The sequence below is a fragment of the Aquarana catesbeiana genome, linkage group LG04, assembly GCF_042186555.1.
Source record: "Aquarana catesbeiana isolate 2022-GZ linkage group LG04, ASM4218655v1, whole genome shotgun sequence".
Lineage (NCBI taxonomy): Eukaryota > Metazoa > Chordata > Amphibia > Anura > Ranidae > Aquarana > Aquarana catesbeiana.
The window spans coordinates 151017909-151041592 of record NC_133327.1 but is presented as its reverse complement, the minus strand read 5'-3'; the positions used below and the strand labels follow the sequence as shown (position 1 = coordinate 151041592).

Below are 23684 nucleotides of genomic sequence, written 5' to 3'. Positions count from 1 at the left end.
CACCCATGTCCACAAGGCATAAGGCACCTCCTTTTGCTTCCCTGCACTGAAAATGTATGATTTTGCCCAGTTTAGAATGGTATAAAGTAATTATCACCTAACTTCTTGCAACCACAAAAAAATAAAAAACACTTCTATATAAACTGTCAATTTGATCCATAAAACAGATTTCCCTTGGTTGTTTTACTTCAAATGAGTGCAACTAGACAATACAGCCTGAATAAATAAAATGGAAACAACTGTCCCACGCAATATTTCCAATTTAGGGCCAGAGCAATTTAATGCCCATAAAAACGTGTGTCAACGCACATAAAGATGCACACTAATGGCAATGCACATCCATTTTCAAGCACTTTCATTCATTTTAATGCACATTTATGTGTGAACAGGCCCTTAAAAGAAAATTGCAACTTTGACAGGTTGTACAAAATTGTGTATGTGTACATGTGTTTACTTTGTAACATTCAGATGTGAGTAATAAAACCAGGAAAGCCAGAAGGAATACGATATCCCGGAAAACTGCTCTGTCACAAGCAGAAATAGTTTTTGCACGTCTTCTTCTTACCCTAATCAACTACATTCAAATGACACATGGGGGAGAATTAAAAGTGTCTAATACGAGTTTCATCTCAAATGGACCCAAAGACTGTACAATTTTAATTATGTTAACTATTTGACCCCTTCATGACCAGGCCACTAGTTGCGATACGGCACTGCGTTACTTTAACTGACAATTGCGTGGTCATGCAATTCTGTACACAAATAAAATGTATGTCCTTTTTTTCCCCACAAATAGAGCTTTCCTTTGGTGGTATTTCATCACCACTGAGTTTTTATTTTTTGCGCTATAAACAAAACAAAAAAATTGTATATGTAAGTTACATACGGTTTCAAATCTAAATGAAAAGGCAAAACATTTGTCTATACATATTTAAAAAAACATACTTTTTTTGTTATAAATGATTATCTTCTGTTCTCAGCTGCATAAGTGGTTTGGAGAGGTGGAGAAACAGCAAAACTCTCCGCTCCCCCTCACAATTTTTATACGAGTCTATAGCATACTGCACTGTTGTCTCGAATTTAGTATGTCCAAGTTTGCACCCGCCAGCTATGGGGATCTTTCCTGGACCTCCCCTACTTCATGTCCATCACAGTTGATTATGGATGTTATTTATTCCTGCTTTTCCGCTGGCACCATGTAGGCCTGACTATACATATGTTGCCAGGTCTAGCCCTTATGTGAGCGGATTAGGCGCTTTTCCTTGTTACTCTGGTTTAAATGAATAAAAATTATTGAACCAGAAACAGCAACACACTGATCTTTCCAGTGAATGACGTTGCAGGGGAGTGTGTCAGCACTAGTCTGACCATCAGAGGACAGGCAGGCTGTTCTCCCAGTACAGCCAGAAAACTGATACGCTGGGAAGATGTGCTTTCATGTCTGGTGGCTAGTTTGATAAAGCAAGGCAGGGGGACTGGCAGGAAAACCAGGTATGTAATCTACAGGAGCCTGACATTGCACCCGTGATCTACTGATCATGGATGCAATGCTTTGCAGGTTCCATGGTAAAAAAAACAAATAATTGCACATTTTTATACATGCAAAATCACGTGCAATTAATATTTTACAAAAGGTGATCTTTGCCTTTAAAACCTTCCTTATGCCGCGTACACACGGTCGGACTTTTCGTCTACAAAAGTCCAACGGACGCTGACGGACTAAAGCTGGCTGGTAATCCGATCGTGTGTGGGCTTCTCCGGACTTTCAACGGACTTTTTTAGCCTAAAATCCGACGGACTTTAGATTTGAAGCATGCTTCAAATCTTTACGTCGTAAGTACGACGGACCCCGAAGTCCGCTCGTCTGTATGCTAGTCCGACGGACAAAAACCCATGCTAGGGCAGCTATTGGCTACCGGCTATGAACTTCCTTATTTTAGTCCGGTGTACGTCATCACGTACGAATCCGTCGGACTTTTGTGTGGTCGTGTGTAGGCAAGTCCGTTCGTTAGAAAGTCTGCTGCAAGTCCGCTGAAAGTCCGCCGGAAGTCTGTCGGACAGGCTGTCGGACTTTTGTAGACGAAAAGTCCGACCGTGTGTACGCGGCATTAGAGTCTTAGGGTATCCATGTCACACATCCCACAGGGTTGCAGGCTATCAGTGCCTAATAAGGAGAAAGAATGGGCACCACCAAAAAAATAAATGCATATATTTTTGCAGGAAAATGTGCATTTATTTTTCACAGGTGCCTGCACGCAGCTGCGATCAATGGATTGTGGGTGTAGGGTCAGGTTTCTTGAGTGTCAATGGACTAGGGGTGCATTTGTATTCCACTGATAACGACAAGTCTATGGTTCTTTAGGAATAAGTTATACCCCTAAAGTGGTTGTAAACCCAGATGAAACCGAAACTGAACATTTTACCTAAATCAGCAATGCAGTACAACTCATTTTTGCAGTCTAACAGGGATACAAGCAGCCTGTCAGCTGTAATCCTCCCGGCTTTGCTACTGGAAAAGAATCCGACATATGCAGTAAATGTGTCGCAAGACCCCTCTCCTTTGACTGACTGGCATGCAGAGGAGACCCATGTATGAGCATGAGTGAAGGGTGTGCGTCTCCTGCTGCACCAGCCTGAGTAAAAGACTGTTTTACTTTAGGTGGTTGCAAACCTCTTCTGTATTATTTCCCCAATACATGCACCATCGTATAGTTTGACATGTAAAAATCCAAACCGCTGTATTATTACTTCTGTATTCTAATCTCTAAGCATATCACAGCTCTCTGGAAATCACCAGTCCATGGGCGGTGCAGTGGTGACATCACAGGCCCCACCTCCCAGCACTGAGTGACGTGCGTGCACACTTCTAGCATTGTTTGCGCTGTTAAGCTGGCGCTAGTGTGTAAGTATACAGCGGGAATGTGGAGCCAGTGATGTCATGACTCCACCTCCCCGAGCTCCAGTCCATAGACACGCCTATGGACCGGAGATTTTTAGAGAGCTGTTACAAGCTTACAGATGAGAATACAAAAAGGTAATAATACAACGTTTTGGATTTTTACATAACTATCAAATGGTGCATGTATTAGAGAAATTATGTATAGGAGGTTTACAACCACAATTTGGGTGTAACATGTTGCCTGAAGGTGGAGTTAGCTGTAAATTTCATATATGGTGGGCAATTTGGTGCAGCCAGTATTGTGATCCAGGTATCTGTGCCAGAAAGCGCAACTTGATTTTAATTGCAGCATTGCTTGTTCAAGTGACCCGGTCAACAACACACCCCAGCCTGCATGTGTCTGAGAAAAGTACATAATCGTGCCGAGAGAGCTATAGTACAGAGGCTGCCACTGCTGTGAAAATGCTGGAAATGCTATGTGCTAGGCTCTGGATTCTGAGTCATGGGGAAAGCAAAAGAATTGTCAAAGGATCTGTGGGAAAAGGTAGTTGAACTGTATAAAACAGGAAAGGGATATAAAAAGTAATCCAAGGGATTGAGAATGCCAATCAGCAGTGTTCAAACTCTAATCAAGACGTGGAAAATGAGGGGTTCTGTTTAAACCAAACCACGGTCAGGTAGACCAAATAAAATTTCAGCCACAATTGCCAGGAAAATTGTTCGGGATGCAAAAAAAAAAAAAAAACCCACAAATAACTTCAGGTGAAATATAGGACTCTCTGTAATTATGTGATGTGGCTGTTTCAAGATGCACAATAAAGAGGCACTTGAAGAAAGATGGGCTGCATGGTCGAGTCACCAGAAGAAAACCTTTACAGTACTATGCAAATGCCATAAAAGTATCCCGCTTACAATATGCCAAACAGCAGAGACAAGCCTCAAACCTTCTGGCACAAATTCATTTGGAGTGATGAGACCAAAAATTCGCTTTTTGGCCACAACCATAAACGCTACATTTGGAGAGGAGTCAACAAGGCCTACGATGAAAGGTACACCATTCCTACTGTGAAACATTGAGGTGGATCGCTGGCGTTTTGGGGATGTGTGAGCTACAAAAGGTACAGGAAATTTGGTCAAAATTGATGGCAAGATGAATGCAGTATGTTATTTAAAAAATACTGGAGGAACATTTGCATTCATCAGCCAGGAAGCCACGCATGGGACGTACTTGGACATTCCAACATGACAATGATCCAAAACACAAGGCCAAGTTAATCCGTCATTGGCTACAGCAGAATAAAAGTGAAGGTTCTGGAGTAGCCATCTCAGTCTCCTGACCCCAATATCATTGAGCCACTCTGGGGAGATCTCAAAACGTGCAGGTCATGTAAGACAGCCCAAGAATTTACAGAAACTGGAGGTTTTTTGCCAAGAGGAATAGACAGCTTTACCATCTGAGAAGATAAAGAGCCTCATCCACAAATACCACAAAAGACTTCAAGCTGTCATTGATGTTAAAGAGGGCAATGCACGGTATTAAGAACTGGGGTATGTAAACTTTTGATCAGGGTCGTTTTGGGTAGTTTGTTGTCATTATGATTTAAAAAGAGCCAACACAGTTGATTGATAATAAATGGCTTCAGCCAAACACTAATCATGAGTGAAAAAAAGGTTTTGTGTTATCATTCATATTCTCTGAAAAATGGCCAAGAAATCAATTTCTGCCAGGGTATGTAAACTTATGAGCACAAGTGTGTGTGTGTGTATATGTATATATATATATATATATATATATATATATATATATAACACACACACATATACACACACACACTTATATTCAGAGGGAGGGCAGCAATAAAGAGTAACATTTTAGAAATTTCATTTTAATGCATAGTTTTGTCATTTGATTTGTACATGGGAGCAGTCATGTTTGCTTGTTACCTACTAAGATTCCGATTCCTGCTTTGTATCGCTACACAGTAGTTTTACTGTGCTGCTCCTTCTCCAAATGCAAGTCTACAAGTTTGCTAATTTATTAAAAACAACACTCTCCTTTTTGTTAAAGTGCACTTTACCTGGCCTAAAACATTTCATTGTAACAGTGCCTTACAGTCAAGACATCTTTGGTGCTGCCTGCACATACTGTCTACCTTACGTGATCTCACAGTAAGAATACTTGCTTCTAGAAAGATAGATCATATCAAATAGCACCATGAGAATGGGTGCAAGATAAAATTCTAGAGAAGCAATTTTAAATCTATTAGAAAAATGTAAAGAATATTACAAAAACATCACGTAGTAGCAAGGGCAACCCTTAAAAACGTAGCGAACAGGTAAAGGAGGGAATCAGTGAGAATGGCAACAGAAGAGGCAAATGGTAACTCTAAGAGCCCTTTCACACTGAGGCGGTTTGCAGGCGCTATGCAAACCGCCCTGAAAGTGCCGCTGCTTTGTCTCCAGTATGAAAGCATATATAAATAAAAAAAAAAAAATTTCAGTGACCAGTGTATACTGCCCACTGGAACATGGAAAAGGCAAAAAACCAAGATGTATACGAATAAGGTTTAATAACTCATGAGTGTTATCAACTGAGACAAGAGTGTAGATAAGTGAAACAATGAAGTCCTGTAGTGAAGTGAATGTGAAATCCAATATAAGTGAAAGATCTTCTAGTATACGATTCATCAGCATAGAAATCTTGAGATGGAAATAGATGAAATACTCTTACCAGAACAGGTGGATTCGGATGTCAGTGACAACGAATCAAACAGGCTCAGAGCTCCAAAGGGGTGGTTATCCTGAAGGGAGATGGAAGTCCCGGATCTTAAGCCCGGGTTCACACCACAACGGGCTGCGGATCGCACAGGAGCGCTGTGCGTCCCTGTTCACCATTTCAGGGACGAATCAGGGCCGATTCTATGCCTGAATTCGGCCCTGAAACGCAGCCAAAGACGCACAGCGTTTTGTGCAGTGCGCACCGCAGCCGCCCCGGAGATATGTGAACTGGCTCCATAGGGAGCCAGTCACATTCTCCTGCTATGCGAATTAGAGGTGCGGAAACGCACCTCTAATTCGCATAGGTGTGAACCCGGGCTAAGGGACATCTCCTTTTCGCTCCACCAGCCGTGATGATGACCATCGATCAAAGGGAACCGTATGGAAAAGATGGCGGTATCCAAATCTCGTATCTGGGAAACATGAGTATTTTTAGCCTGTTTTTTTCTATCGTCTTCCTTTCAAGTGGTAATTTCTTGCTTGATGAATTAGATGAGGTCTGCTTTCTCCAGAATATGCCTGTACCACAGCAGGTTTTTGAAGTTCTCGCAGGTTTACAGGGTCCAGAAAGGTCTCAAGAGCTCAGCAAAGTCTCAGTAACAAACAGCACACAGCTCTTTCTCACAAGTGTGTCCCTTGAGATCCGGGACTTCCATCCCCTTCAGGATAAACACCCCTTTGGATCTCTGAGGCGCTTTGCGGTGGTTTTTAACCCTTTCTCGGCCGCTAGCGGGGGGTAAAACCGCCCCGCTAGTGGCCGAATACTGACGGTAAAGCGCCGCTAACAAAAAACATCAGTACAGCCAACAGCATAGGGAAAGAATGATATTTCTTCCAGAAAAATACATATCCCAGTAAGTGCGTAAATACTTATTAAAAATACTGTACCTGTAGACATGGGATTCTAGAACCTTTAGAAGCATACACTTCTGCCTGGAGAGCAGCTTCAGCATTGGTTCCACCACCTCATCTAAGTTCATGATGATGTTTGGGTAAGGTCCTTATGCCCCGGCTGTGGTGCATTCTGTAGCAGCAGGTGAAGTAAATCATCCACCGCACCAGACATGATACATTTCCACATACCACACAATCCCTTCTCTGCAATCCAGGAAAGATGAAGAAGCCGGCCTCAGTCACTCTAAACTGCATATATAGCGTCCAGTGGGGGAATACAGAACCTCTCTGCACACAACAGAAAGACCATTTCCAGTACAGCCCTGTCCTGCCACAATGGCACCTGCCTGATGAGGGGATAAGCATAGCAGCATAAGGTGCACAAGTGTCCTCCCTGTTCCCATAGGGCAACAACCACCTGGCTCTAAAACGAGACCCTTTGGAGAAAGAAAGGGAAAAAAGTCCACGAGGACCGGCGCCACCATGGTGGTCACTAATCATTACAACAAACGCTGTGTTGAGTTCCTGGTGGTAGGAAACACAAAGTGGAGTCTGAGGTGGTTGGGAGGGGTATTTTAAAGATGAGTTCCACCCAAATGTGGAAGCTCCGCTATCTGCCCCATCCCCCCCCACCTCCCCCCGGTGCCACATTTGGGAGGGACGGGGGGGTATCCGCTCCCAATTCCCTGCAAGGGTGCCGTGGTGACCTATATCATTTATGGCCCCTCCTCATTCCCCCTCTGCCTTCTGGGAAACACACACAGGTCCCAGAAGATAGTAGAACCATTCAGAAAGTGCAGAGCGACTCACGCATGCTCAGTATGAAACAGGCTGTGAAGACGCAAGGCTTCGCTTCCTGTTTCAATTGGTATGGATGCCAGTGCCTGCACCTGGAGCCGATGGATGGGTCGGCTTTGGGTACCGACATCGCAGGCTCCCTGGACAAGTAAGTGTCCTTATACAGTGCCTTGCAAAAGTATTAACCCCCTTGGCTTTTTACTTATTTTGTTATATTGCAGCCTTTAGTTCAATGTTTTTTTTAATCTGAACTATATGTGATGGATCAGAACACAATAGTCTAAGTTGGTGAAGTAAAATTAGAAAAATATATACATAAAACTATTTTTCAGGAATAAAAAACTGATAATTGGCATGTGCGTATGTATTCACCCCCTTTGTTATGAAGCCCATAAAAAGCTCTGGTGCAACCAATTATCTTCAGAAGTCACATAATTAGTGAAATGATGTCCACCTGTGTGCAATATAAGTGTCACATGATCTGTCATTACATATACACACCTTTTTGAAAGGCCCCAGAGGCTGCCAAACCTTAGCAAGAGGCACCACTAACCAAACACTGCCATGAAGACCAAGGAACTCTCCAAACAAGTAAGGGACAATGTTGTTGAGAAGTACAAGTCAGGGTTAGGTTATAAAAAAAAATTATACAAATCTTTGATGATCCCTAGGAGCACCATCAAATCTATCATAACCTAAATAACATAAATGGAAAGAACATGGCACAACAGCAAACCTGCCAAGAGACGGCCTCACACCAAAACTCACGGACTGGGCAAGGAGAGCATTAATCAGAGAGGACAGAGACCTAAGGTAACCCTGGAGGAGCTGCAGAGTTCCACAGCAGAGACTGGAGTATCTGTACATAGGACGACAATAAGCCGTACGCTCCATAGAGTTGGGCTTTATGGCAGAGTGGCCAGAAGAAAGCCATTACTTTCAGCAAAAAACAAAATGGCACAATTTGAGTTTGCGAAAAGGCATGTGGGAGACTCCCAAAATGTATGGAGGAAGGTGCTCTGGTTTGATGAGACTAAAATTGAACTTTTTGGCCATCAAAGAAAACGATATGCTTGGCGCAAACCCGACACATCACCCAAAGAACACCATCCCCACAGTGAAACATGGTGGTGGCAGCATCATGCTGTGGGGATGTTTTTCAGCAGTCGGGACTGGGAAACTAGTCAGAGTTGAAGGAAAGATGGATGGTGCTAAATACAGGGATATTCTTGAGCAAAACCTGTACCACTCTGTGTGTGATTTGAGGCTAGGACGGAGGTTCGCCTTCCAGCAGGACAATGACCTCAAACAGACTGCTAAATCCAACACTTGAGTGGTTTAAGGGGAAACATGTAAATGTGTTGGAGTGGCCTAGTCAAAGCCCAGACCTCAATCCAATAGAAAATCTGTGGTCAGACTTAAAGATTGCTATTCACAAGCGCAAACCATCCAACTTAAAGGAGCTGGAACAGTTTTGCAAGGAGGAATGGGCAAAAATCCCAGTGGTAAGATGTAGCAAGCTCATAGAGACTTATCCAAAGCGACTTGGAGCTGTGATAGCCGCAAAATGTGGCTCTACAAAGTATTGACTTTGGGGGGGGGGGTGAATAGTTATGCCAATAGACTTTATCTGTTATTTTGTCCTATTTGTTGTTTGCATCACAATAAAAAATATTTTAAAAAAAACAAAAACACCTTTTTCAAAGTTGTGGGCATGTTCTGTAAATTAAATGATGCAAATCCTCAAACAATCCATGTTAATTCCAGGTTGTGAGGCAACAAAACACGAAAAATGCCAAGGGGGGTGAATACTTTTATGAGGCACTGTATTAAAAGTAAGCAGCTACAGTATTTAATTTTTTTCTCCTCCAGGCTGGAACTCCGCTTTAAAGTATCTGCTTCCTATAGTAGAATGAACTAATCGTCTGACATGTAGCTGTCCTGAAAGAGGAATAGGGAAAGTGAATGCAGTTAGACACAGCTGGCATTTAGCAGGTTTAGAAGGATGCCTGCAATGGCAACCCCCCCATACTTCTGATGACAGGGTAATCCAAGACTAATTAGTGACATGGACAACACAGTCATTCACTCAGGACAGTTTGAAACATAGAAAAGTACGTATCTCAGTAACAGGGTGGATGAATACTTATTCAAAACATCGTACCTCTAGATCAGTGATGGCGAACCTTGGCACCCCAGATGTTTTGGAACTACATTTCCCATGATGCTCATGCACTCTGCAGTGTAGTTGAGCATCATGGGAAATGTAGTTCCAAAACATCTGGGGTGCAAAGGTTCACCATCACTGCTCTAGATATCCGATTCTAGAACCCCAGGGTAGGGCATGTGTGCACAAGCACTTGGCAAGGTACATACACATGTGAACCAAACGACAGCCAAATACTTCTACAGGAATGCATGGCATGTCACCAGCTCACACAGCCATGTACCCAAGGAAAGCAAGTGAAAGATACAAACAAGCATGTGTACATACCAGGCACCCGTCCCACTGCATCACACTGTATATGCAGACCAGGGCGCTCATCACACCACGTACACAGGACAAAACACTCATCCTTTACAGAGGACAGGGCAATCTTCACAATGTATATGCAGACCAAGACACTCATCCCATATGCAGCACACTAATCCTGCCTCGAACGCAGACCAGAACCGTCAGCAGCCTGTATATGGAGACCCGGGCCGTCAGCAGCCTGTATATGGAGACCCGGGCCGTCAGCAGCCTGTATATGGAGACCCGGGCCGTCAGCAGCCTGTATATGGAGACTGGGACAGTCGGCAAACTGTATACGGGGTCAGCACACTGAATATGGAGACTGGGACAGTCGGCAAACTGTATACGGGGTCAGCACACTGTATATGGAGACTGGGACACTCGGCAAACTGTATACGGGGTCAGCACACTGAATATGGAGACTGGGACAGTCGGCAAACTGTATACGGGGTCAGCACACTGTATATGGAGACTGGGACAGTCAGCACACTGTACATGGGGGTCGGCACATTGTAAAAAGGAGACAAGGACACTGTATATGGAGACTGGGACAGTCGGCACACTGTATATGGAGACAAGGACACTGTATATGGAGACTGGGACAGTCAGCACACTGTATATGGGGGTCGTCACGTTGTATATGGAGACTGGGACAGTCAGCACACTGTATATGGGGGTTGGCACACTGTATATGGAGACTGGGACAGCCAGCACACTGAGGACAGCACACTGTATACGGGATCTGCACACTGTATACAGAGACTGAGACAGCCGGCACACTGTATATGGAGACAAGGACACTGTATATGGAGACAGGGACACTGTATATGGAGACTGGGACAGTCGGCAAACTGTATACGGGGTCAGCACACTGTATATGGAGACTGGGACAGTCGGCACACTGTATATGGAGACAAGGACACTGTATATGGAGACTGGGACAGTCAGCACACTGTATATGGGGGTCGTCACGTTGTATATGGAGACTGGGACAGTCAGCACACTGTATATGGGGGTTGGCACACTGTATATGGAGACTGGGACAGCCGGCACACTGAGGACAGCACACTGTATACGGGATCTGCACACTGTATACAGAGACTGAGACAGCCGGCACACTGTATATGGAGACAAGGACACTGTATATGGAGACAGGGACACTGTATATGGAGACTGGGACAGTCGGCAAACTGTATACGGGGTCAGCACACTGTATATGGAGACTGGGACAGTCGGCACACTGTATATGGAGACAAGGACACTGTATATGGAGACTGGGACAGTCAGCACACTGTATATGGGGGTCGTCACGTTGTATATGGAGACTGGGACAGTCAGCACACTGTATATGGGGGTTGGCACACTGTATATGGAGACTGGGACAGCCGGCACACTGAGGACAGCACACTGTATACGGGATCTGCACACTGTATACAGAGACTGAGACAGCCGGCACACTGTATATGGAGACAAGGACACTGTATATGGAGACAGGGACACTGTATATGGAGACTGGGACAGTCGGCAAACTGTATACGGGGTCAGCACACTGTATATGGAGACTGGGACAGTTAGCCCACTGTATATGGGGGGGGTCAGCACACTGTATATGGGGGGGGGTCAGCACACTGTATATGGGGGGGGGTCAGCACACTGTATATGGGGGGGGGTCAGCACACTGTATATGGGGGGGGGGTCAGCACACTGTATATGGGGGGGGGGGTCAGCACACTGTATATGGGGGGGGGGTCAGCACACTGTATATGGGGGGGGGGGCAGCACACTGTATATGGGGGGGGGGCAGCACACTGTATATGGGGGGGGGGCAGCACACTGTATATGGGGGGGGGCAGCACACTGTATATGGGGGGGGCAGCACACTGTATATCGGGGGGGTTCAGCACACTGTATATGGGGGGGGTTCAGCACACTGTATATGGGGGGGGTTCAGCACACTGTATATGGGGGGGGTTCAGCACACTGTATATGGGGGGGGTTCAGCACACTGTATATGGGGGGGGTTCAGCACACTGTATATGGGGGGGGGGGGGGGGGTCAGCACACTGTATATGGGGGGGGTCAGCACACTGTATATGGGGGGGGGGCAGCACACTGTATATGGGGGGGGCAGCACACTGTATATGGGGGGGGCAGCACACTGTATATGGGGGGGGGCAGCACACTGTATATGGGGGGGGGCAGCACACTGTATATGGGGGGGGCAGCACACTGTATATGGGGGGGGGCAGCACACTGTATATGGGGGGGGGGAGCACACTGTATATGGGGGGGGGAGCACACTGTATATGGGGGGGGGGCAGCACACTGTATATGGGGGGGGGCAGCACACTGTATATGGGGGGGGGCAGCACACTGTATATGGGGGGGGGGTCAGCACACTGTATATGGGGGGGTCAGCACACTGTATATGGGGGGGGGGTCAGCACACTGTATATGGGGGGGGTCAGCACACTGTATATGGGGTGGGGGGGTCAGCACACTGTATATGGGGTGGGGGGGTCAGCACACTGTATATGGGGTGGGGGGGTCAGCACACTGTATATGGGGTGGGGGGGTCAGCACACTGTATATGGGGTGGGGGGGTCAGCACACTGTATATGGGGTGGGGGGTCAGCACACTGTATATGGGGTGGGGGGGTCAGCACACTGTATATGGGGTGGGGGGGTCAGCACACTGTATATGGGGTGGGGGGGTCAGCACACTGTATATGGGGTGGGGGGGTCAGCACACTGTATATGGGGTGGGGGGGTCAGCACACTGTATATGGGGTGGGGGGGTCAGCACACTGTATATGGGGTGGGGGGTCAGCACACTGTATATGGGGGGGGGGGTCAGCACACTGTATATGGGGTGGGGGGGTCAGCACACTGTATATGGGGTGGGGGGGTCAGCACACTGTATATGGGGTGGGGGGGTCAGCACACTGTATATGGGGTGGGGGGGTCAGCACACTGTATATGGGGTGGGGGGGTCAGCACACTGTATATGGGGTGGGGGGTCAGCACACTGTATATGGGGTGGGGGGGTCAGCACACTGTATATGGGGTGGGGGGGTCAGCACACTGTATATGGGGTGGGGGGGTCAGCACACTGTATATGGGGTGGGGGGGTCAGCACACTGTATATGGGGTGGGGGGGTCAGCACACTGTATATGGGGTGGGGGGGTCAGCACACTGTATATGGGGTGGGGGGTCAGCACACTGTATATGGGGGGGGGGGTCAGCACACTGTATATGGGGTGGGGGGGTCAGCACACTGTATATGGGGTGGGGGGGTCAGCACACTGTATATGGGGTGGGGGGGTCAGCACACTGTATATGGGGTGGGGGGGTCAGCACACTGTATATGGGGTGGGGGGGTCAGCACACTGTATATGGGGTGGGGGGGTCAGCACACTGTATATTGGGAATAATACGTCATGTAGAGAGAGTAAAGCCTGTGTATATTGAATGAAGAGTAAGGCGGGCTTTGCGGCTCCAATGTCCTGTCTCCTCCAGAGAGTGTGTCTCTATAGAGCAGGCCTCGGCTCCTGCGCACCTCGCACACCGGCAGCACATCGCTCTCTCCCATCCCCTGACCCGGCCTATTCCTCTCTGTACCCACCCAACCATCAGCAGTGTCCTCCACCGAGCACAGCCCGGCCCCCGCCTGCACCCCGGCCTCACCTTCGATCCCGCTCTGTGCGAGCCGCCAGACATTTTCTCCGCCATGTTGCGTCTCTCCCCCTTGCAGGCTAACCAATCGAGAGCTGAGTCTAAGCAGCGAAAGAAGGCGTGCTTGAAGAGGTCAGGTGGGCAGTCGATCCCTGCGCTATCGATCTAGCACAATAGGTAACTAACTGTGCCGTGCTAGGAGAGTGAGATGACGTCACGGCCGCAGATCATCTGTTACCAACTGACGATCGTCACATGAGCCCATTTCTAGAAATCATTGCTTACCCAGTACCCACCAAATAATGCCTTATGTCCTCTATCCCCTTTGTTGTGTACATGTTCATTCATTAACCACTTCAGCTCCCGAACATTTTACCCCCTTCATGAGCAGGTCATTTTTGGCTATTCAGCACTGTGTTACCTTAAAGTGGTTGTAAACCTGGGGAAATGAAAACCTGTAAGACAAGGGCATAATGAGCTAATATGCATGGCATACTAGCCATAGGTGTGCGCAGCCTATTGCATTAGGGTGTGCACCCTTAAGCTCAAACACACATGTGTGTGCGGGTGTCTACATATATATGACCCCGTCACATTGATCTCCCTGCTGGCACAGTAAAAGAGAAGAGCATAAACACTTCTCTTATGGCAGAGCTGGTAAGAGGGAGATCTTTCCCCTGTTACTTCTGCTACACAGAGCGATAACACTAATGTGCATGGGGTGATTAGGGTGTGCCTGGGCACACCCGGCACACCCTGTGCGCATGCCTATGATACTAGCTCATTATCAAATACCTTAGAACAAAGCCCTGCAGTGCCACCCGTACACCGCTGACACGGCCGACATCTTCCCCAGTGTTTCTTCCGGGTTCGGCACTGTGATTAGCCGGAGCCGCAATGACGTCACTTCCATGCATGCGCGCGGGTGCCGCTGGACACGGCACAGGGCTCTGAAGAAAGGACACAGGGACACGGCACAGGGCTCTGAAGAAAGGACACGGCACAGGGCTCTGAAGAAAGGGCACAGGGACACGGCACAGGGTTCTGAAGAAAGGGCACAGGGACACGGCACAGGGTTCTGAAGAAAGGGCACAGGGACACGGCACAGGGCTCTGAAGAAAGGGCACAGGGACACGGCACAGGGCTCTGAAGAAAGGACACAGGGACACGGCACAGGGCTCTGAAGAAAGGGCACAGGGACACAGCACAGGGTTCTGAAGAAAGGGCACAGGGTTCTGAAGAAAGGGCACAGGGACACGGCACAGGGCTCTGAAGAAAGGACACAGGGACACGGCACAGGGCTCTGAAGATAGGGCACAGGGACACGGCACAGGGTTCTGAAGAAAGGACACAGGGACACGGCACAGGGCTCTGAAGAAAGGGCACAGGGACACGGCACAGGGTTCTGAAGAAAGGGCACAGGGCTCTGAAGAAAATGCACAGGGACACGGCACAGGGTTCTGAAGAAAGGGCACAGGGATACGGCACAGGGCTCTGAAGAAAGGGCACAGGGACACGGCACAGGGTTCTGAAGAAAGGGCACAGGGCTCTGAAGAAAATGCACAGGGACACGGCACAGGGTTCTGAAGAAAGGGCACAGGGACAAGGCACAGGGTTCTGAAGAAAGGGCACAGGGACACGGCACAGGGTTCTGAAGAAAGGGCACAGGGACACGGCACAGGGCTCTGTAGAAAGGGCATAGGGACACGGCACAGGGCTCTGAAGAAAGGGCACAGGGACACGGCACAGGGCTCTGAAGAAAGGGCACAGGGACACGGCACAGGGCTCTGAAGAAAGGGCACAGGGACACGGCACAGGGCTCTGAAGAAAGGGCACAGGGACACGGCACAGGGTTCTGAAGAAAGGGCACAGGGACAGGGCACAGGGCTCTGAAGAAAGGGCACAGGGCTCTGAAGAAAATGCACAGGGACACGGCACAGGGTTCTGAAAAAAGGGCACAGGGACACGGCACAGGGCTCTGAAGAAAGGGCACAGGGACACGGCACAGGGCTCTGAAGAAAGGGCACAGGGACATGGCACAGGGTTCTGAAGAAAGGGCACAGGGCTCTGAAGAAAATGCACAGGGACACGGCACAGGGTTCTGAAGAAAGGGCACAGGGACACGGCACAGGGCTCTGAAGAAAGGGCACAGGGACATGGCACAGGGTTCTGAAGAAAGGGCACAGGGCTCTGAAGAAAATGCACAGGGACACGGCACAGGGTTCTGAAGAAAGGGCACAGGGACACGGCACAGGGTTCTGAAGAAAGGGCACAGGGACACAGCACAGGGTTCTGAAGAAAGGGCACAGGGACACGGCACAGGGTTCTGAAGAAAGGGCACAGGGACACAGCACAGGGTTCTGAAGAAAGGGCACAGGGACACGGCACAGGGTTCTGAAGAAAGGGCACAGGGACACGGCACAGGGTTCTGAAGGGTTCTGAAGAAAGGGCACAGGGACACAGCACAGGGTTCTGAAGAAAGGGCACAGGGACACAGAACAGGGCTCTGAAGAAAGGGCACAGGGACACAGCACAGGGCTCTGAAGAAAGGGCACAGGCGGCCGTTCCTTCAGAGCGCATGCGCCGATGACGTCATCAGCAGCGTATACAGTAAATATCTCCTAAACGGTGCAAGTGTAGGAGATATTTACAGTACCTATAGGTAGATCTTGTTATAGGCTTGCCTGTAGGTACATACAATCAAGGGAAGTTTTTTTCCGCTTTAACTGACAATTGTGTAGTCATGCAACGCTGTACAGAAATTACATTTACGTATTTTTTTTTCATACAAATAGAGCTTTTTTTTGCTATATAAACAAAAAAAAAGATTTGAAAAAAAAACAAGTTTTTCATGTTTTTTGTTATAAAATTTGGCAAACTATGGTATATATATTTAAAAAGTGATAATTCCTGATGTACCAACAGCCTTTCTCAATTCTTAAAGGGTAAGTTCACATTTACAGAAAAATCTGTAAGGCCGCGTACACACGGGCGGACTTTTCGACTGGACTGGTCCGACGGACTTTCCGATGGACTTTTGACGGACTTGCCTACACACGATCACACCAAAGTCCGATGGATTCGTACGTGATGACATACACCAGACTAAAATAAGGAAGTTGATAGCCAGTAGCCAATAGCTGCCCTAGCGTGGGTTTTCGTCCGTCGGACTAGCATACAGACGAGCGGATTTTTCGACCGGACTTGCGTCCGTCGGAAAGATTTGAAGCATGTTTTAAATCTAAAGTCTGTCAGATTTTCGACTGGAAAAGTCTGCTGAAGGTCTGATGAAGCTCACACATGATCGGATTGTCCGCCGGACCAGTCCGGTCAAAAAGTCCGCTCGCGTGTACTCTGCATAAGGTGAACTTACACAGGACCCCTCCCCCCAGTCCCGCTGACCTGGATCACAGCAATCTCCTGTTCTGAGCCCCAGTAAATCCGTGTCAGGAGTCCAGGGCTTAGAAGTCCACTCGACATCCACGCATCTTCTTCCCAGCTGACAGGATGGGCTACGCGGCTTCTGATTGGCCGGCGCCATCCATGTGATGGTGCCGACCAATTAGAATGCTCTGAAACGTCCTTCCTGACAGGGTACGTTTTGGAGATTCAGCTGCGGGAATTTCTAAGCCCCGAACTCCTGACGTGGATATACCGGGGCTCAGAACAGGAGACTGCTGCGATCCAGGTCAGCGGTACGGGGGGTGGGGGTGGTGAGGAGGGGGTTCTGTGTAAGGTCAGCTTACAGATTTTTCTGTAAAGGTGAACTTACCCTTTAAGGCTCTGAAATGTCAGGACAGTAGAAATACACTGTGATTGCTTGTTACAGTGATGATCACTGTAGCTGCAATCACTTGAAATGTCATAAATGGTTTTCGTTCATGACTCATTGTTTACTATTATGATGCTGTGATTGGCCCACAGCTATCACATGGTACAGGGTGTTACATAGTTAGTCTGGGTGCTGTGATTGGCCCAGGCACCATGTGATTACTGGTGACCAATCACACACAGTAGTAAACAATGATGTCATGAATGGATTCCATTCAGGACTATTATTTTCTATGTGACATGTGATCATATGGTATCTGGGCCGCTTGAATATCAAATTACTCAATCCACATATTCAAGGTCTTCCCTGCCATCAGAATACACAGATCACACTCTTCCCTGTGACACTGATTGAGCAAAAAAATACAGACAGGTTGATCGAACACAATTCAGTCAGTAGATTGGCTTCTGTTCAACTACAGTGGGACTACATGGATCAAAATTTAGCTGGTCCCTGCTGAACCAGTTGACTTTCAATCATGTATTGGCAGCTTTAGTCAGAGTACAGCTGCAGCTGCTTGTCAATAAAAAATTCCAAACATGTCGCTTCAACAGAACTTGATCAGTCAACTTCTGTCAAGTTGACTATGTATGTCCCCACATACTGATGAAAATTCTTCTGGTCCCTTCTGAACCGGACAAATTTCAATCAGTTTATGGCCAGCTTAAAGCGGAACTCAACCCATCAATTTAGTGGTTTCCCAAAATAGTTACATTCAAGGCATACTGTAAATGATACCTGTCATAGTTGTACAACCGAACTGTCATGTCATCGAATGGTTGGTGCCATAACTGATCATATGTGCAGCACCATGGCAACTGCAGATCAAACAGAGGCTTAAAGCAGAGCTACACTCACCTTGGCTCCAGCCATACCGCATCCTGGAGCTCCCCACAGGCCGCTGACATCTTCGAGCGGTCAAATTCTGGTTACCAGCTGCCTGCCACTTTCATTGACCGTTCCAATATGACATCACTCCTGTGCATGCTTGGCAGTTTAGTCGGTTTTGGCATTGATACATTTTTACAGTGAGCTGCGCATGCACAGCTCACTGTACAGGAGCAGATAGGCAGGTAGGTAACTTTAATGCAGAAGAGACATGTCTCTTCTACATTAAAGGTTGGCTGTAAAGCCTTAAAGTTTTTTCACCTTAATGCATTTAAGCAGCTGCAGCTGCCCCCCAGACTACCTTTTTTTTTACCTGAGCCTGATCCGATCCAGCAATGTGCACAAGTGCAGTGGCTCCAACTGCTGTCTCTCTCATCATTGGACAGATTGATAGCAGCAGGAGCCATTTGCTCCCGCTGCTGTCAATCAAATCCTATCACGAAGGAGTGGAAGGAGGGGCGAGTCCTGCTGTCTGTGTCAATGGATGCAGCAGCGGGACTCAGGAGTGGGCACCTGATAAACTGGAGGAGCGCTGGCGGGGCACCCCAGAAGAAAAGGATCAGGGCTGTTCTGTGCAAAAGCATTACACAGGGCAGGTAAGTATAGACACAGCAGAGATATGTGAACCAACTCCATAGAGAGCCGGTCAAAATCTCCTGCTATTGCGAATTGGATGCAGGGAACCCGCATCTAATTCGCAATGGTTTGAACCCAGCCTAAGATGGCAGCTTCCTTGGCTGTAAAGGATAGTAGGGTTTAGTTTCACTTTAGCACATTGCATTGTTCACGTCAAACAATGCTCCTCAAAAGCAATTTGTGCTTTTGTGCACTGATGAGCACTGATAAGCTGCACTGGGGAGGAGGCACTGATGAGGTGGCACTGATGGTTAATGAAAGGTGGCACTGATGGGGCTGCACTGGTAATCAAGGCACTGATGATCAGTGCCCTGATTATTAGTGTAAACAATGTACTGACAGAATTGCCAGTTATTGGCACTCCTTTTCTCACACAGACACACCGCATGAGGAAAGGACTGCCGATAACCAGCAAGTCTCTTTACCGTACATGTCATCAGCTGTGATCAGACACAGCTGATCACATGGTAAAAGGCCGCTGTGATTGGCTCTTTACACCGATCAGTGATCAGCGGTGTCCAAAGTACAAAGTGGTCACATGGCACTCCTGATGCGTGCCCCAGGGGGCACGCAGGGGGGCGGCATTCTGGAAGTACATCCATGGACACCCTCCCAGAACTAGAGAGCCACGCTGTAGCCATCTTTTGACTATAGTGTGATCTGCAAGTGGTTTAAGACAATCTGATGGATTCCTGCATCGTTCTCTCTGTGATGTTCAGTTTAATCTTGGCAAAGCTGATGTTGGATCAAATGGCGATAGCTATAAAATGAAAGAAATAAATAAGAAATAAAGAAAGAAATAAAATGAGATCAATTTACTAAGGAAAAAAAAAACACATTTGTTATTTATCTCATGGTACAGGCAATTCATATTTTAGTACAAAAAGCAGCAAGGGATACTCTGCACTGGCCAGTAAGTTAAAAGTATACAATGTATCAGTGTAAAGATGTTCTGCCCTGATCTCAGGAATGTATATAAATTGTAACATTTTGCCAGAGGGAGATCATTCTGTGAATGGAGCATACTAAAGAGGAGCTCCAGTCTCCTATGTAAAAATGAAAAGTCAGCAGCTACAAAAACTGTAGCTGCTGCCTTTTAAAAAGAAGCCACTCACCTCGATTTAGCTCTATGCTTGGCCCAGCCATTTTCACCCTGTTCCCTCTCTCCCCAGCAGGGTGCATCTTTACTATGGGCACCTGGCTGTGACATATTGCAGCTTCACGTCCGGGTGCCCACTGTGCATGCATGAGCGGCGCTGCATACTGTGAATGGTCCCGCAGTCTTCTGGGACCTGTCATGTATCCCAGAAGACTGTGGCAGGGAGGAAAAGGAGAACTTCTGCTTAAGATCCCCTAGGCGGTCGGAGTGGAGGTTGGAGTGGGTATCTGTCAAAATCTGCTACCCGCTCCCCCCCCCCCCAAAAGCATACTTTCACACACAGGAGTGGGGATGGAGGCCTTAAAGTGGAACTTCCCCTTTTGAGTGGAGCTCAGCTTAATGTTTTAACCACTTGACGACCGCCTCACGCCGATGTACGTCGGCAAGGTGGCACGGACAGGCAAAATCACGTACATATACGTGATTTGCCTTCCGCGGGTGGGGGGTCCGATCGGACCCCCCCCGGTGCCCGAGGCGGTCGTCTTTTGTCCCACGGCGATCCGAGGTGAGGGGGAGGCCATCCGTTCGTGGCCCCCCCTCGCGATCGCCGCCGGCCAATCGAATCATTCCTTTGCTGCTGTATGCTAAACAGCAGCAAAGGAAATGATGTCATCTCTCCTCGGCTCGGTAATTTCCGTTCCGGCCCTAGGAGAGAAGACAGGTATGTGAGTGCACCAACACTACACAACACAGTAGAACATGCCAGGCACACAAAACACCCCGATCCCCCCCCCCCCCGATCGCCCCCCGATCCCCCCCCAATCACCCCCCCCCTCCCTGTCACAAACTGACACCAGCAGTTTTTTTTTCTGATTACTGCATTGGTGTCAATTTGTGACAGTTACAGTGTTGGGACAGTGAGTATTAGCCCCCTGTAGGTCTAGGATACCCCCCTAACCCCCCTAATAAAGTTTTAACCCCTTGATCACCCCCTGTCACCAGTGTCGCTAAGCGATCATTTTTCTGATCGCTGTATTAGTGTCGCTGGTGACACTAGTTAGGGACCTAAATATTTAGGTTCGCCGTCAGCGTTTTATAGCGTCAGGGACCCCCATATACTACCGAATAAATGTTTTAACCCCTTGATGGCCCCCTAGTTAACCCTTTCACCACTGATCACCGTATAACCGTTACGGGTGACACTGGTTAGTTTGTTTATTTTTTATAGTGTCAGGGCACCCGTCGTTTATTACCGAATAAAGGTTTAGCCCCCTGATCGCCCGGCGGTGATATGCGTCGCCCCAGGCAGCGTCAGATTAGCGCCAGTAGCGCTAACACCCACACACGCAGCATACACCTCCCTTAGTGGTATAGTATCTGAACGGATCAATATCTGATCCGATCAGATCTATACTAGCGACCCCAGCAGTTTAGGGTTCCCAAAAACGCAGTGTTAGCGGGATCAGCCCAGATACCTGCTAGCACCTGCGTTTTGCCCCTCCGCCCAGCCCACCCAAGTGCAGTATCGATCGATCACTGTCACTTACAAAACACTAAACACATAACTGCAGCGTTCGCAGAGTCAGGCCTGATCCCTGCGATCGCTAACAGTTTTTTTGGTAGCATTTTGGTGAACTGACAAGCACCAGCCCCAGGCAGCGTCAGGTTAGCGCCAGTAGCGCTAACACCCACGCACGCACCGTACACCTCCCTTAGTGGTATAGTATCTGAACGGATCAATATCTGGTCCGATCAGATCTATACCAGCGTCCCCAGCAGTTTAGGGTTCCCAAAAACGCAGTGTTAGCGGGATCAGCCCAGATACCTGCTAGCAGGGGCGTTGCTAGGTGGCAAAAAGACCAGGGGCTTCAGCCCGAAGTCAGAGCCCGGCACCGGGGGGGGATGATGGGGTGGTGGGCGGTGGGGTTGTATGGAGGGGGGGTGTTACCTACCTGACACGCACTGACCTACCTGACCCACACTGACCTACCTGGCTGACATACACTGACCTACCTGACACGCACTGACTGCAGATCTAATGGGTCACCAGCAGTCAGCACCCCTCTACATTAGCTCAGAGTCCCCTTACATCAGCACCCCCCTTAGAGATCTCTATTAGATCAGTGACCCCTCCCCCCATCAGTGTCCCCTGCCCCTTAAGACCCCCATTAGACTGCTTTACCGAGAGCCATTTAGAGTCAGGAAGTGTGGAAGCCGGAGTTTGGAGGTGGAGCGAAGCTGCTCTTCTGTAGTGCCATTTTCCTTCCATTGTCGGCAAGACACATTTGAACTGGTACACTCACTCACAGGGCCGCTGTTGGGAATCATGGGGCCTCCACCCCCTGAGGGGGGGGAAAGAGGTGGGGGAAGGGAGGTGAGAAAGGGGAGGTGAGAGAGAAGGAGGTAAGGGGGGTGAGTGAAAGGGGGGAGGAGGCAGGAGAGAGAGGGGGTGGCTGACACAGAGGCGGGGGGGGTGCTGACAGAAAGGGGGGTGCTGACAGAGGGGGGTGTTGACAGAGGGGGGGTGCACTGCTGACAGAGAGGGGGTGCTGACAGAGGGGGTGGGCTGACAGAGGGGGGTGCACTGCTGACAGAGAGGGGGGGTGCTGAGAGAGAGGGTGTGGGCTGACAGGGGGGGGGTGCTGAGAGAGAGGGGGGATGCTGAGAGAGAGGGGGGACGCTGAGAGAGAGGGGGGACGCTGAGAGAGAGGGGGGACGCTGAGAGAGAGGGTGTGGGCTGACAGAGAGGGGGGTGCTGACAGAGAGAGGGTGGTGCTGACAGAGAGGGGGTGGTGCTGACAGAGAGGGGGGATGCTGAGAGAGAGGGGGGATGCTGAGAGAGAGGGTGTGGGCTGATGGAGGGGGGGTGCTGAGAGAGAGGGGGGACGCTGAGAGAGAGGGGGGACGCTGATAGAGAGGGTGTGGGCTGACAGAGAGGGGGGTGCTGACAGAGAGGGGGATGCTGACAGAGAGGGGGTGGTAAAAAAGAAAAAGAAAAAAAGGTCAAAGGTAAAAGCTGCACACAAAATACACCAATATCTGTCTATACCATGAAAAATAAAAAATAAATAAAGTGCGCTAATTATATGAAAATACACACATAGATGTGAATACATGTGGGTGGTAGTAAAAACCACAATCTACTGAGAGCAAGTAAATGACTCCATGAGTGGTAGAAATATATAAGTGCAAAACATAAAAACTCAAATAAAAAGAAGAAACAAAAAATGTGTACATGTGAAGTACAATGATGTTAATAGCGTGAAAATCTGAAAATCAAGCAAACTCAGTCCATGGGTTCAAACATAAAAAGTTCATCAGAGAAAAAAAAAAAAAGCTTCCATCCACTATACAGCTCAGCAGCAACTAATCCCCCTATGAGTGGATTGACAAAGGAGAGAGATGTGCAGGATGGTGCAAATCCACTGACGGTGACTCCAATAAGTGAGAAAGTGATAAAGGTGGACTCTTATCCTCCGTGTTGGACCCCCTCCTTGGCAGGGTCTATCAGGCATGCAGATTTTTGCCCTCTGCAGGGACCGTGTAATGAGAAGATCTCTTCCTGACAGCTGCTGGGGAGATCTTCTCATTACACGGTCCCTGCAGAGGGCAAAAATCTGCATGTCTGATAGACCCTGCCAAGGAGGGGGTCCAACACGGAGGGTAAGA

General features: G+C 48.3%; 1 protein-coding gene across 7 annotated transcripts in view; it reads right to left on the bottom strand.

The window, feature by feature from the left end:
* The window catches only part of U2SURP (U2 snRNP associated SURP domain containing), a 107660-nt gene extending 93944 nt beyond the window's left edge, over positions 1–13716 (bottom strand). For all 7 annotated transcript variants that reach the window (XM_073625882.1, XM_073625885.1, XM_073625883.1 and 4 more), the window contains exon 1: positions 13573–13716. In XM_073625882.1, the coding sequence (XP_073481983.1) occupies positions 13573–13617 (45 nt within the window). In that variant the 5' untranslated portion in view covers positions 13618–13716. The remainder of the gene's footprint in view (positions 1–13572) is intronic.
* Positions 13717–23684: the final 9968 nt, after the last annotated feature.